Source organism: Ptychodera flava, chromosome 5 (assembly GCF_041260155.1).
Source record: "Ptychodera flava strain L36383 chromosome 5, AS_Pfla_20210202, whole genome shotgun sequence".
Lineage (NCBI taxonomy): Eukaryota > Metazoa > Hemichordata > Enteropneusta > Ptychoderidae > Ptychodera > Ptychodera flava.
The window spans coordinates 36,563,633-36,579,432 of record NC_091932.1 but is presented as its reverse complement, the minus strand read 5'-3'; the positions used below and the strand labels follow the sequence as shown (position 1 = coordinate 36,579,432).

The window sequence follows — 15,800 nt, the reverse complement described above, 5'->3', positions numbered from 1 at the left end:
GCAAAACTGTCTTTACTCCCAAGTTGTGACACTCCCTTTTCATTTTTCAACACCATTAGATGATATTTGGCTGTAAAAATCTTTACCAGTTGTGAGTGTAAAGCACTGGTTCATATATGTTATGAAATCATTCACACAGCAAAACATACCTTGTACAAATTAAAAGAACAGAACTTTAAAGAAAACGAATATAAATAGCACCACAGTACCTTGCATACAAGAGGAACACCCGAGACTGGATTTCATATATCGAAGTAAATAAGTTGGTTATGTTGTCTCCACCAGGTTTATATACCAGTGACTGTTCAATCTATAAAGTAAAATCACGGTCAAAAATGTTAGGATTAGTAAAAATGAGCCACCAGTAATTTAAGGATCCCAAAGGCATTTTACTTACCAGACAAGCAATGTGACAAGCATTTTAAAGATTGGCAAGTAAACTCAATTGTATGAAACTTGTGCTTAAAATTGCACACACAGCTGTCTCATTAACCTATGACATATATTTGTAGACTTTCAATGTTATCACACAAGATCTATGGTCAAAATGCTGTACTGTTAATGGATTTTGCTGTTGCTATTATTATTCTACAGTCCATGGCACAGTTACTCTTGCCAGCAAATCTTCATGTCATGCCCTGCCTAATTGTGAAGAAAAATACTATAATTTCTTTGGAAGGGATACTATGGAAAAAAATGAATTATTAAGAAATCTCGGGCATCTTCAGTTTGTTTAATATACGTATTGCATGTTTCTGTAACTTTAAGAAGCATTGAAACTGTTTTTTACAAAAACCTATTCGTGTGTAAGTGTAATAGAAAATATCGTGACAACTATTAAAGTCTAAATGGGTAAATAATGTGAAAAAATTATGTACAAATAGGTATTTTTTTCATTTTGGACTCATACCAGATGATAGAATAAAACTGAAATGTGCAAGTTTTTATCTGCTTTTTCATACCAGATAAAATGATAAAAACGGGTCAACTTTGGAAATAAATGGTCAATGTCTATTTCATGCTTAAAGAAGAATATTAATCAATGAAGAGTCTATCTTGTAATGTTGATGTTTGCATGACTTTTTGTGTCCAAAGTGTAATGTAACGGTGTGAATTATACCGTATTTCTCCACCCAAGGGACCAGAACAGGTAAATTAACACAAACAATGGAAGACATTCACTGCAGTGTAAGCTTATTTTACCATTTTGGAGCTAACATAAATCGGCATATCAAATCTAAAGTGAACATTTATACAAATTTGTTTAACACATTTAAATAATAATGTTATCATAGCTGCTAGCTTGAACAGCCACCATTTCTATATCTCTGTACAGTACTTCAGCATGAAGGTAGAATATTTTGTCCAATGAAAAGTTGGATTTCATAGATAAAGTAGTCTAAACAACAGAAACTTTGCATTGTGAGGCTATAGATAATCAGAAATGTCTGGTACAAGGTCACGGATTGGCAGAGACTGGGTCATTGTATAGGGACCCGTGGTATCTTAGTATGAACTTATGACTGGTACATTTTTATTACATTATGAGCACAGCATGCAGTTCACTGTATATAAGACTAATTTCTGCCGTAGTGGAGAATTGTGCATCAATATTCATGACCTTTCAGGTCTTGCTAAAATGGCTCCACGCCCAGCCACTATCTTACCAAGAGGCCTATTGCAGCTGTGGTATGTAGTATATCATTGTTATGGATTTTGATTGTGGAGCGATCATTCACAAATGCTGTGTAATACATGTACTTCACACAAAAAATGTGTGAAAGTGATATCGTTTTGCTATGTACACAGAAATCTGGCATCTTTGTTTCAATTAACAATAACAATAGACAATAGTACGAGAGTCTTAGTATAAGCTCATGATACAGGCAATTGTGACCTGGTAAAACTGGGCTGGGTGGTGGCTTTAGATAATAATGAAATGGATACTTACTGAAATAGTAAAAGTGAAGAAATTTCCACAATCAAAAACATTTATTTCAATAAAATATAACAATAAAATAATTGTCCATGACAACAGCAGCTGGTTTAATGGGTTTAATAAATGGATACGTACATAATGGAATATTGTGATCGGACGATCACAGTTGAACACAAAGTGATAAACAACAAAATTTATGGGCGCTGCTCATATCTTTATGGAAATATCACTTTGAACATGTGATCCACATGCACAATGTTTACAGTATCTGTTTAGGCTGTGAAGCTACACAAATTCTACTACGATGCCATTTTGTTTCGGTGTATGGAAGACCACGGTCACAACATACAATCTGCGGACAACCTGCCTCTGCCATGTTTTGTCGTGACCTAAGGTTGTAGTACCCGCATTCATACTTCTAGTACATATAAACCTGTTGAGCCTAATTATATGGCTTTACAGGCTACAAGCTTGCCACCACAGCTCTGCCATAGACAAAAACTGTTAACCTCCGGTTATACGCCTCTGATTGCAAGTGCGCAGTTTCTCCACTGAAAACAGCCAACTTTTAATCCAAAATCTTGATCAATCTTGTTTTCAAGCATGCTTAACATTCTAGATATGTGATGTGCTGAGCTGCGCCTTTAAATTTACGCAAAGCCTGCTTTTCTCTCTATGCGAGGGGACTGTCTGTATCAGTCACCATTGTGACTCTTGTTCTTTCCCATGAGCACTTGAGCGAAAGCAGAGGATTTGAAGCCGATCAAATTTCGCCTTTATGATTTTGTGGTTCCAACGTTATCAAGGTCTGATCAAAATATTCCTTTAAGTACTTTATCCATTCATTACAACCCAGTCAACCAGCTGCTGTGGTCACAGACAATTATTTTATTGTAATAAATGTTTTTGATTGAGGAAATTTCATCATTTCGCTATTTTGTTATTTTGTTAAATATTTACTTCGTTTATTATCAAAAGCCCAAAATCAAAATTATCATCAATTATCAAAATTAGATACCTTGATCAAAATTGTATAAGGGGAAGGGAACTTGACTGGGCATACATGTATGTGGTGACGTTGAGAATTTAACACTATATCCATACAAATTTTTCTGATGGCAACCTCTTGATCAGATAGGGTTTGCAATTACCTACACATGCAGCAGAAATATTTTTTAATTCATTTATACCATATGATACACAGTGCATTCAATTTTCTTCATTTCATAATTTTTATACTTACAATTCACACTAATATTTCTACTCTCTCATGAACTATGCCTCTTAGAGCAATTACAAAATTGGGAAAAAGTGCAGACTATTTCATATCCCCTTTTCCCATATAAATTCGCAAATCAACTGTGGCTATATCATTTTGTATGTAATGGTTGTAGAATTGTTTTCAACTTCATGCGGTTTGTGTTGTATTAAGTTGCCAGTAAGTAGCATCAACACAGATTAATTACAACACATGTCAGTTTAATGTCAGCAAAGCTAACCTACATGTACCATAGCAGTAACATTGATTTCATGCCAACCAAACTTACAAATATATACCTTCATGCCCCATCATTCTTCTATGGATAGGATGATCATGCCAGACAACACTGGGATGACAAGCTTGCATGACTGTACAAGACAAGCGGCACATGGAACACCTACCCTTACCATGTAGCCATTGCTGTTTAACTCCTCAGCAAAATTCTGAAAAGTATTTAAAACTGCGCGACCATCTTGATCATTGCTTGTTATCATGACCACACGCGTCCAGCCGTAATGTTTGAGTAGATCTGCCCAGACAATGGCTTGGTGTGAGTATGGCGGAACTGTCCTCAAGAATGACATATGGATGTGCTGTAATAAATGGGAGAGAGAGAGAGTGGGAAAAATTAAATTGTGCTTTTGCCTGAGAATGAGCACCTGCAAACCATGTGAACATTAATATATACCATTACTGTAATAGATACTCAGTTCTGTTAGAGCAGGTACCCTAGTTAATTGTATCAGGGTTACCAATGGTACCTTACCATTATATCAATGCAATCACATCAGGTGATGACTGGAATGGTCATGCTAGGGTACAAGCTTAAACCATTTATTTATTCAGTAAACCAATATTTATAACATATCCTACTGCATAATTTATTACCAGAAATCAATACATAGTATCGGTATTGTAAGTTTTTATGGTGCACTAAAGTTGGAAAACAGAAATAGATATTTGCAATGAAAGTAACCGGTAACAGTGCACACACGTTTATTGTAATTTTGCTGATACCTGTTGAAGTCATGGTTGGAACAAAACTCTGTTTGCAGAGTCTGACATACATTAGTAGATGCACAAACACTGAATAGGTTCATGGCAAATCTGTACTTATATTATCAAGGGCTTTTCCTGTTGAATTTTAAAAAAAATTCAAAGATTCATTATTCATTGATTTTCCATTAAACCTCTAAAGTATGCCCTCATATTTGGCAAAATTTATCGCACATTTGATTTAGTTTTTCAGACTTTTAATCCCATTTGTGTAGTATAATGTTATTTATATGCATTTACCATCTCAAGTCAGGCAGAAATAACAAATTCATATTTTCTGTGTCATATCTCCCCTTTTAAAGCAAGATGTTTTTACTACCCATGTGAAATATGAGAATATTTGCCAACAAACCAGTTGGTCTGTAATTTGTCAATGTATTTGTATATCATACTCACTGGGATGTACACATAAATCTCAGTTCCATATGTTGTACATGATGAGCAAATACAGGTATTTACTAAACCATAAGAGTATACCATGCATGTATCTTTATGCTGAAATATGTAATCCAAGGTAGACCAGCAGGAAGTCACTGAGAAGATTCAGATATTGAATGAAATCAATTGAATTTTTGATGTTGAAACAAATTGTTAATGCATGGATAATTACGGAAAGGAGTCATAGAATGCATTAGACATCACAAAGACAAATTCTAATGGACCTGGTGAAGTTTTATAAGTAGATCAATCATTAATTTGCCAGACATTGTGAATAGCGAGTGCACAAATGAACTTGCACAAGGATCTGACAGAGACTAACCCTAGGATACTTTATACCAAGTTTCTAGGCAATGGGATGATTTTTGACCAAAAACAGGAAAAATTGCCCCAAAAATACATGTATAACCATGAAAATTTCACTTTAATTCTGACAAATCTAACAAAAGTCACCATAAAGAACCTGCATCCCTAGTTTCAACCAAATCTGGATTCTGGTTACAGATATTTTTTGCTGGATTTCCTAGATGTTTTTACCTCATTTACATGTATTTAACACTGACATGATCATTTGAACAAATTCACATCTCCACTCATGAGTGCACCTGTAACACCACATTGGTAGGTGCTGTGGCTTTTGAGTTTTTGATGTGGGTGGATATACATCTGCACATACTAACATACATACAGACGCCGCCGACCTACCATATAAGCTCTTTTTGGTATATATACCAGGGGTGCATATACTCAATGTGAGCTAAAAATTCGGCCAGTCCAGTATATTTCTACACTTAAATTTCTCATTACACAAAAAACACAGATATTGCCAATTAAATAAGTATCATCATTGCACTGAGAAGATAGTGAAACATATTCTTCTGGAAACTGGAGCCTTCACTTCACTGACCCCACTTGAAGTGAATCCATTGACAGTTGAACAATGCAAATATATGCATGCATGGGCAGATGGTTTAGATGAATTTTTCAATGTCCTGCTCATTCTACCATGAATTCCCAAGGGAGTGATGTTATTGATCAACAAGTCACAATTGTGAAATGAGGATCACAAGGTCATTACACTGTAGTTCCAACCAAAGATAATAACGAAGCTTCATCATTATTGCATTTGTGCAAACCATGATACATGCATGCATACGAGGTTAATAAACTGACAACTGCAACTCTATGCATACTAAAATGCATGCAAATTTACAGACATTTCAGGTGAAGTCTACTCCATTGATTAACACTGGATACTCAGAAAGATGGTAAAGTACTCTTTCATCAAAGTCATTGGTAGATGTATGGTATGTGTGGCCACATACCCTACAACTCTTCATTTACTCAAATGGTGATCAAGTGACAACATTCCTCAGCCATGACTTGAGGAAATAGTTAATCAGTAGCTTCTGTATAAATTTAAAATTTGACAATTTTGGACAGCGGCACAGTCAGTTAGCATGGTCACTTGCCAATTCTGAAAAACTGGTATCAATACTGACTATAAATAAGAATAGTGAATAAGAATTTATTGGGCCACTTTTGAAGTCATATTCTGTGCTTTAAACTTTCGAAAATGATAAATTTTTGTCGTTATATATAACAGAAAGTCTAATGAGGTGTGCCTTCATCATTTGTGCTTCAATGAATCCACTTGCGGTGAATCAATTGGCAACTTACATTCTACCTTGCATGCATGCAGATGGTTTAGATGAGTTTTTGCTCTCTTAAGCATTTTGCCAAACATTCTCCTGAAAGCACTAAGTATTCCATCACATTGTGACAGCTAAACAGTAGAGTTGAAAGATTTAATACATGCTTGCTTATTATGTGACATATAAAGAAAAGTGCTAAATAAATTTTATCATCTAGTATCAGTATATTCATGCTCCACTGGCCTCATTCCTGGTGAACCCACTGACAAATCATTTACTCGCTTAGAGTCTACTTCAATGTATCCCTGGTGTGTATGGTGGTTTTAGGTAGAACTTTGTATGGTACTACTTGAACATCAAGAATGGTTTGTGGATCATATTCTATCAATTGATGAGTAATTATCCATTACTTCCATATGGTCTGTCATTATTCATTGTCAGCTATTACTTTTAGTCAGAATAGACAAAAAGTGTACTATAAAATCATACACATATCCCAGGTATGGTATCCAACTAATCTAGACTAAAGGGACCTTAGCAGCTAATCTTCTACATGGTTACCCTACTATTACTTGATGTCAAATGGCTGAACCATGTTTAACCATGGTTGAAATATGGTTAATGGGCACAATTTTTAGCTACATATTGACCAGGATGCTTGTGAAAGGGCATCAAGGTGAGATCATTTTCATACACTGGCTTGATACAAAAACATTGTCCACCATGTTTTAACTTGATATGGTAGTTTCACTAGGTGGTGCACAGCCATACAGGTACATTCAAATGTCTGATGATGATATTTGGACATGTTAATCAATTTGTCTGCTTGAAGCCTGCATTTGAAAATAATGACCTACTGTGTTAAAAAAGTACTAATTTTAAAAATTAACCCAAAAATGATAACAACATGCGAAAGAAAGTGATATATAAGTACATGTATATTAAAAGTATACATTATCCACTTACAAGGAGACCAACAGCTAAGCATATTTCCTTGACTTTTGAATTATTTACCTTATGAGGATTATAATGTCACTTGGATACATTAAATACATCTACCGGTAGGCTAATCAGTACAAAATTATTTATCTATTGACAAATGCATTGAGGTTGCAAGTATGAAGGAGTAAAATGTGTACGGATCAATGATGCCGAATGAGTTATCGCAACATCAAGGGATTCAATCTGTCATATATTACTAGACATTTGTATCAGAATCGACAACAAAAACGAGTTTTCTTCAGGCTGAATAACCTTGCTCAATATGCTTAGATTACATCACCAATCTACGTTTCAAAGGCAAAAGCATATATCACCCAACTTGTCTACAAGTTTAACAGGAAAACATTCCAGCCATTCATGCATGAACACTTGGCAAATGTCGTCTCACTGGAAACAGGCAATGTGATATTGTTAGCTTCAAGTCACCTGTATGTCTTTTCTGGTGACCTTACGCACCCAACGTAATGCACAGACTAGCTGAAAGCTAGCAGCTTTTAATTCAATATATTCACAGCTAAGTAAATGAAACAGTCAGGCTGTCAAATGTAATGCAAAATATCAACCTTTCCTAACACTTTCAATGCATGGCAATCCTCAATGGGACTATTACCTGATCGATTTGCATTTCAGAAAGATAACAATGTATTGAGTGATAAATGTGCTGCACGCTAACAAACAACTAATACATGCCAGGTAGTCATTTCCCTGAAGTTGTCAGTTATTTAGTCCAGAATGCCCTTAAAGAAGAGCGGGATACCACTCGATATTTGATCATCCATTTTGAAATACTGCAACAATGGTAACTGAATTGAACTGACACAAAATCCGTAGGGACACTCACAGTTTTACCCATTATGTCTCTTACAAAAATGATATTCAAGGATATTGTGATTCTGCAAGACATCTGGCTGAACAGTTACAAGGTTAATATACATTTTTATTACACCTTACTCATTCAGCGTGCACTGCCAACGTGCCGATGCCTCTGCGAACTTAATGATGCCCTCTGCATTGATATTACATAGATGACGTCATTTTACTAACTGCACATCCTTTCTGTGCAAACATATTGTCGTTCGCTTGTTGTACTTTGCAGTCGGCAACTTATGGCTGTGAAACGTCATGCAGAGCTGTCACGGCACAGTTAGACGATATTTTGATGCAAGTAAACAGCAAACGAACGAAAATGGCAACAAGGAATGCAATTTCTGTGTTTAGCGACTATGCAAGCAACAAATTTGGATAAGCCACCGAGGAGATCGGCAAACTTTAGTGGCAACCCTAGACTTGGCACTGACAACATTTTACGCTGAGGTCCGGACTCAGAAGGCGAACTGTACTCGAAGAAGTCTTTGTGTTTTTGTTCTTTGCATGTTTGCTTGTTCGGTGTAATAAAAATAATAACACATGAGAGCTCGGGCAATATCACGGTTTTTTGCCTGCCTTCTGGCTGGTATGGTCATGATCGAAATACTGATGATGCCCGAGCCTTTGGCGAGGGCATCATCAATATTTCGATCATGACCACCATCCCTTGGGCAGGCAATAAATCATGATATTGCCCGAGCTCTCATGTGTTATTATTTAACTATCTATCATGTCAGTGATAAAAAATGTATGATAATTACAGCCCTGTAGAGCATATACATTAACACTGAGGCAATAAATGTAGATCTTACAACAGGAAATTTCCAGTTGTCAAAGGAGCTACTGGTAGATATATGCTTTCTGGACGCTCATGTGTTCACAATCATTCAAGCAGCATTTAATATTCTCTAAATGAAATCCATTGACCATGGATGTCATTAGGTGTCAATGAATTGCAAAATCTGTGAACTATATGATCAATATTCAGTGAATTGCAAGTAATTGAAAGCTACCTGCTCACCTGGGGAATTAATATAAGCTCTTCACTCAGGTATTTCTGAAGAGCTTGAGTAAAAAATTCAATAAAAGGTTAACCACTACAGTGTCTGGTTTGTGTACTATGTGGAACTACCGTACCGGTACAATCATGTTACTACAGTGAGCACTGTTGAGATTTATTAGGGATTTGAAAAGATGAGGACATTGGCTTTTCAGAAATCATTTGCAATATGGGCTGTAAAAGATATTACTACGTGTGCACTTTTTTTTAGAAATATCTTGCTATTAAAGCACGTCTTTGTTGAATGATTTGCAGTGCTTTAGTTATCATAAATCTTTGAATCAAGCAGTATAAAATGTGATTCAGAAACTTTAATTTACAGGGGGGAAATTTGACATCTTGAGGGAATTGAAGGGACTCTGACCCTTATATACGGATGTACCGGTATGAGTCGAAGGTGACAGTGAATGAATGCTCAATTAAATGGTCCTAAAGATGGAGGGAAATTCCTTTGCAAGAACTATAAGTGTATACTTCTTCAACCTGCAAAGATGTTTTCAGGCAGCTATGTTATACGCTAAAGGAGAGAAACTAAGAGCATGATGCTGAAATACCAGCTCATTTTGCTCAAATCCCTGGTCACCACAAGATGGATTTTAACAAGTTATCTCCTTAATTTCAAGATGAACCACTCATAAGTTCTAATGTCCAGATGAACCACTCACAAGTCCTTTGTAGTGATCATTATGGCAGTAATTGGCAACATTGAGACGGCACATACCAGTAGCAGCTACTGGTACATTTAAGCCTTATACATTGCAGGAATGAACAAGTAAGGAGCTTAAGTACACATTCTGTGTCCAAAAAAATTGCAAACTCTTCCCTTTTTTAGTCCCCACGGACACCGTCCGGGGGGACTTATAGGGTTGGTCATGTCCGTCCGTGCGTGCGTGCGTCTGTCCGTGCGTCCGTCCGTTCACGCAGATATCTCAGACATGCCCAGGTCAATTTCTTTCAAACTTTGCACAAGGATAGTTCCCTACCCCATACAGATGCACGTCGATTTGTTTCACAATGCGATCAATTTTGGCCGTGTTAGAGGACTTTTTAGTTTTCACCTCCATAGACTCCCATGTATAAGGCAGTCTCCATAGACTCCCATGTATAAGGCAGTCCATAGACTCCCATGTATAAGGCAGTCCATAGACTCCCATGTATAAGGCAGTCTCCATAGACTCCCATGTATAAGGCAGTCCATAGACTCCCATGTATAAGGCAGTCCATAGACTCCCATGTATAAGGCCAAGAAAAATAAAAATTTAGTTTCTCATCGTATTCATATTGCAAAAAGGATGCAGTGACAGTTTTTAGTCCCCACTGATGAAGTCCAGGGGGCTTATAGACTGGGTCATGTCTGTTCGATCTGTGAGTCCATCCGTTCACGCAGATATCTCAGATATTTTGACCTCAAATATATATATTTGTCCATAACTCAGTAACCACAAGTGCTACACCCTTCATATATGGTATGATGGGACAGCTTATGACGCCACATATTGTACCTCATTAATTATGTGCATATCTAATTTTGAGCGGGCCAATAGAGCTAGAGGTCTGATTTTTGGTATATAGGGATAACTTAGCAATACAATTTTTTTGACAAAATGTCACATGACCTCAGTGACCTTTGACCTCAAATATACATATTTGTCCATAACTCAGTAACCACAAGTGCTACACCCTTGGTATGATGGGACAGCTTATGACGCCACATATTGTACCTCATTAATTATGTGCATATCTAATTTTGAGCGAGTCAATAGAGCTAGAGGTCTGATTTTTGGTATATAGGGATAACTTAGCAATACAATTTTTTTGTCAAAATGTCACATGACCTCGCTGACCCTTGACCTCAAATATACATATTTGTCCATAACTCAGTAACCACAAGTGGTACACCCTTCATATATGGTATGATGGGAGACCTTATAATGCTTCATACTGTACCTCATTAATTATGCGTACATCTAATTCTGAGCAAGCCCATAGAGCTGGATGTCTGTTTTTTGGTATATAGGGATAACTATAGGATAGAAATTTTTGATTAAATGTCATGTGACCTCGATGACCTTTGACCTGAAATATACGTTTATGTCGATAAATACGTAACCACAAGAGCTATGTCCTTTATATTTAGTAGGGTGGGAGACCTTATGACAACACACGCTTTACCTCATTAATTATGCACACATCTAATTCTGGGCAAGCGAATCTGGGCAAGCGGTCTGATTTTTGGCATATAGGGATTAATTAGCAATACAATTTTTTTTCAAAATGTCACGTGACCTTATGACCTTTGACCTTGATTATACATCTATATGCATAACTCAGTAACCACAAGTTCTATACCCTCCAATTCTGATAGGATATTAGACCTTAAGATGTCACATCTTATACCTCATTATTATGCGCATATGTATTTCTTGGCTGGCCAATACAGCTAGAGGTCTGATCTTTTTTCCCGATTTAGAACCATAACTTAGACATGCCTCATGTGTTTCAAATTGGGAACAACGACATAGACCTATGTGCCCATAGATCTCAACATATACACTCCAGTGATACTTCTTAATGACCACATTTCCCTGCCCCATCAAGACTAATACTCCCTATTACAAGTGGGGACTATGTCATTGTCAATGACTTGTGGTGAAAGGCTTAAGCTGGTAGAGGAGGGTGATGATGAGGCTGTTATATTAAAGGGCCAGTAATGCTAACTTTTGATAATTTTTTCACCATGATATTTGTTTTGAATGTCAACCATAATTAATTGTTCTATTTGGGCTTGGGGTGGGGGTGGGGGCCTAAATTATGGTACTTAAGGATAGGTTTATTGGTGTACTCTATGGGAGGTGATAGGTGCACCTACAACCCAACTGCAATTTTTACGGGGCACCTGGAGGATGGCCAAATCACAGTACAATTGGGTTGGTTACGAGTGTGTTTAGGGGTGTTCGGGGGAACCTACAACCCACCTACAATTTTTTTTCTGGGTGCACCCTAGGGATAGCAAAATCATGATACTTTCAAGTGGGTTATGGATGTACCTGATATACCTGTACACGCATTGTGGTTAATACCGGTGGGTTTCGGGTGCACGTCGATGAATGAAATTTCGGTAAGGGTCAACACACTTTTCTTTAGACATCATTTTGAACTACACTAGAGCAATTGATGCAAAGCTGTGCAAATTGCTGGCAAAATAAAGTCCCGGCTATTCATACTGATTGTGCAAAAAGTTCTGGTCATATCCTGCATTTGCAGTTTTGATTTAAATAGCTACAGCTGGAAACCCTTCTGTACACAGTTCTGTCATTAATAAAACTCGTCTTCATGCTTTCATCTTCTTTGACATGAAAAGTAGTATTTGACAATTAAGATAAATAGGCATTTTTTATTTGTTCACATGTAGGAAAGTAATTTCATTTGCAAGTGTGGAAAACATTATTCCTTGCAGTTTCAGAAACGTCTTTAAGATAAAAAAAAATGATGTTTCTCTTTATGTTGAAGTTGGATGGGCTATATTCAATCAGGAGTGATTTAATGTACCTCATCTCATCTAATTCTGGCACAAATTGGACACTATTCACTGAGACAGGCCTACGTATGGCTCCTCATCCCTAATAATTTTCTCTTTAATTTCATTGAACAGACTGACAGTTCAAATCTCATGGACATGAGCAGGTTAATTGCTAGGATGCAGTTGGGATACACTTTGGCGCCTTTGAGAGAGAACTTACAATTGACAGTTTTTGACAATCCATCAGTACTGGCATTTCCTTTTCCTAAAATGTCGATTTGATTTTAGCTACTATTTAAAAGTGTTACAACACCTTTCAGATGTGCTTTCATTCACTGATTGAAAACCTAAATTCTTTCTTTGTCCATTTTACAGATTCTTTTTGACTGACAAGCCATCATGTTCATTACCTACTCTGACATCCTGCAATTACCATTAAAAGTATATAAGAACAGTGAGTCTGATTTTACCAAGTAGATCTGCACTTCACTCAGGGACGTGCATGCAAATGTATACATGTACAATTTGTAGCATTCGGAGTACCACCACATTAACTTGAAGATAACCTTCTTCCTGTATTCCTCTATAGAAGTGGCAGACAACATTTTCCAACCTGGTGGAAATGTCCTTACTGTGCTTCACTCAACCTTTACACTGGCTGATGAAAATGCAAACAATATTGTCTTCTCACTGCCAGTGTAATTTATCCCTCAGAACAAAAAAATAACCAACAGGTTAAATTTAAACAATTATAGTGTAAATGATGAAATATAAGAAACTACTAACTCCTTTCAAATCTGTCAAAAATGTAAATTTTAGTTTATAATTACTGACTAAATTTATGTTTACTATCCTAGGCTCTTGGGTTACTGCATCATCATACATAAGTAACATCTATTTCGTTTTCTTTCAACCACCTTAATTCAGCTATTTGGAAGTTCCATAAGTTCAGAATGACAAAAACATGAAAAATGTTTCCATATATGTATTGGGATTTTCAGAGGTGTACTATTCTCAAGGTGCCAATCGCCCACCCAGAATGTGTGTGTGACTTCATTTAGAAAGCAGTCACACAATGTTTCTCAGTTTCCCAGCATTTCAGCAGCCAGCAGCAATAATTGAGATGAATGACTCACTGGTTTAAGGAGTGACCTACTTATTATGTGAAACACCTGTGAAATGGTGAACGTCTTATCAAAGTCTGTAAATGAGAATGACATACTGTCTCAGATGTAAACATCAACAATTGGATTTATCGAATTCTCACTAAACCTATGGGACACAATGTCTCATTTGATTATGTTGCACAGCAGCCTAAGCATAGTACCATATATCGATCACTTCAGTTTATCATGTGATCACACCAAGATATTCTGTGAAATGTTTTTTTGTTTACCTGAAAGGAGCAGTTCTTGTAATTCAGTCACTCAGCTTTAACAGTAAAAATATTTGTCACTTCAATATCCACTTACAGTGAAAGAGAATGTAGTGTATAAGCAGAAGATGAATTAAAAATCATTTGTACAGTACTGTATACTTCCAGGTATAGAATAATAAATATTGTCAGGACACTATTTTACTTCTTTGTATATCGTGTCCTCATAATTAAAGGATTTGAGTTGTAAAGTAATTTCCTGTTAAAGGTTGTAAATTCATTTCTTGTCAGCCATTTCGCTTGCGAAGTCACTTTTGTTCATCCCAATAATCCTGACTTAAAGAAAAGATTTACACTTCTCAAATTATTTCAGAATCCACCAATATAAGCGGAAATGTAGACATGTTGATCCTCCACTGAGAAATATCACCGAATTCATCATATCATCATCACAGAGATAATCCGAGTGATGTCATCACATTTGATATATCAAATGGCTGATTTAATTCAGCGAGTCTTATAAGCTCATACTTTCACCCACATGTATCTGATGTATTATTTAAATCTGGTATTACTATTCACAACCTTGGTAGCTTGAAATAGAAATTGAAACAAAGTGCAGTCAACTCATTTTTATGTATACTGTAAACTTTGACAGAGTGAAGATTTTTCTTCTGCAAAATCCTACCATTCAATATACATTTGATATTGAAATTTTTTATTAATAATCGTAATCAGTATGTATGGGACAAGAAAGGACAAAATTAGCTCTTTGGGTAAAATCTACAGGCAATGCATGTAAACCAGATTCCTTCTACTTATACCAACCTATATACCTGGTATTAGTTTCCATATAGTTACAATCTGTATCTAATTCATATCCAATGGCAGATGCAGCTACAAAGAGTTTTTTTTTCTATCCAAAATATTGTAAATTTTAAATGCAAAAGCTTAAGAATGAGGTTTTTTCAGAAGAGAATAATTTACACATTGCATGCAATTAATATTCAGTTGAAACATTATTACAGTTTTAAATTTTTTCCACATGGATAGTAGATGTGTGAAAAATATTTTGAACAATTTTGAGGTAGTGGTGACATGAAAATGTGACGATACTGATGGTATGTTTGGTCATGTTTCAAAGGAATTTGTTCTGATGAACTGGAGGTTAAGTATCAGAAAGTGAGATCCAATACTGCAAAATGCATAGCACATATCAATGTTCTGATGATCCAAGGAGCTTTACTATCAAACCCCTGCGGAGTAAAGCAATGCTCCTCACGCTGTCTTTGTGAAGAGAGTAAACAATGGCATGTTACAACTACTTGAATACAAAGTGCATGTAATTCTAAAAGAGCAATTTTCTCCCTTCTGTGAAATGGCAAAATTTCATGTATTTACAAAAGCAATTTTCAACCATTTGTCATCCATTTTTAATCGCATAGCAGAACTATAAAGTACAATTAAAAGTAAAATTAAGTCACTGTTGCTGTGGTGTAAATCTCCTGTTAGTCCTTCCTTACATGGTACACATACATATAGGACTAATTTCACCTTGGAAACGTTACACTTACAGAAAAACAATTTCAGAATACTTTATATTGTATTCTTTGTATTTTTTATCAGT

The 15,800-nt window shown here is 36.1% G+C and overlaps 1 protein-coding gene across 3 annotated transcripts in view; it reads right to left on the bottom strand.

The window, feature by feature from the left end:
• LOC139133810 (glutamate receptor ionotropic, NMDA 1-like) overlaps window positions 1-3,789 on the bottom strand; it is a 53,333-nt gene extending 49,544 nt beyond the window's left edge. For 2 of the 3 annotated variants that reach the window (XM_070700577.1, XM_070700579.1), the window contains exons 1-2: window positions 3,602-3,789; window positions 210-310 (exon numbers count right to left, since the gene is read on the bottom strand). In XM_070700577.1, the coding sequence (XP_070556678.1) occupies window positions 210-310; window positions 3,602-3,784 (284 nt within the window). In that variant the 5' untranslated portion in view covers window positions 3,785-3,789. The remainder of the gene's footprint in view (window positions 1-209; window positions 311-3,601) is intronic. The other variant, XM_070700578.1, reaches the window with a different exon arrangement.
• Between the last annotated feature and the right edge of the window lie 12,011 nt (window positions 3,790-15,800).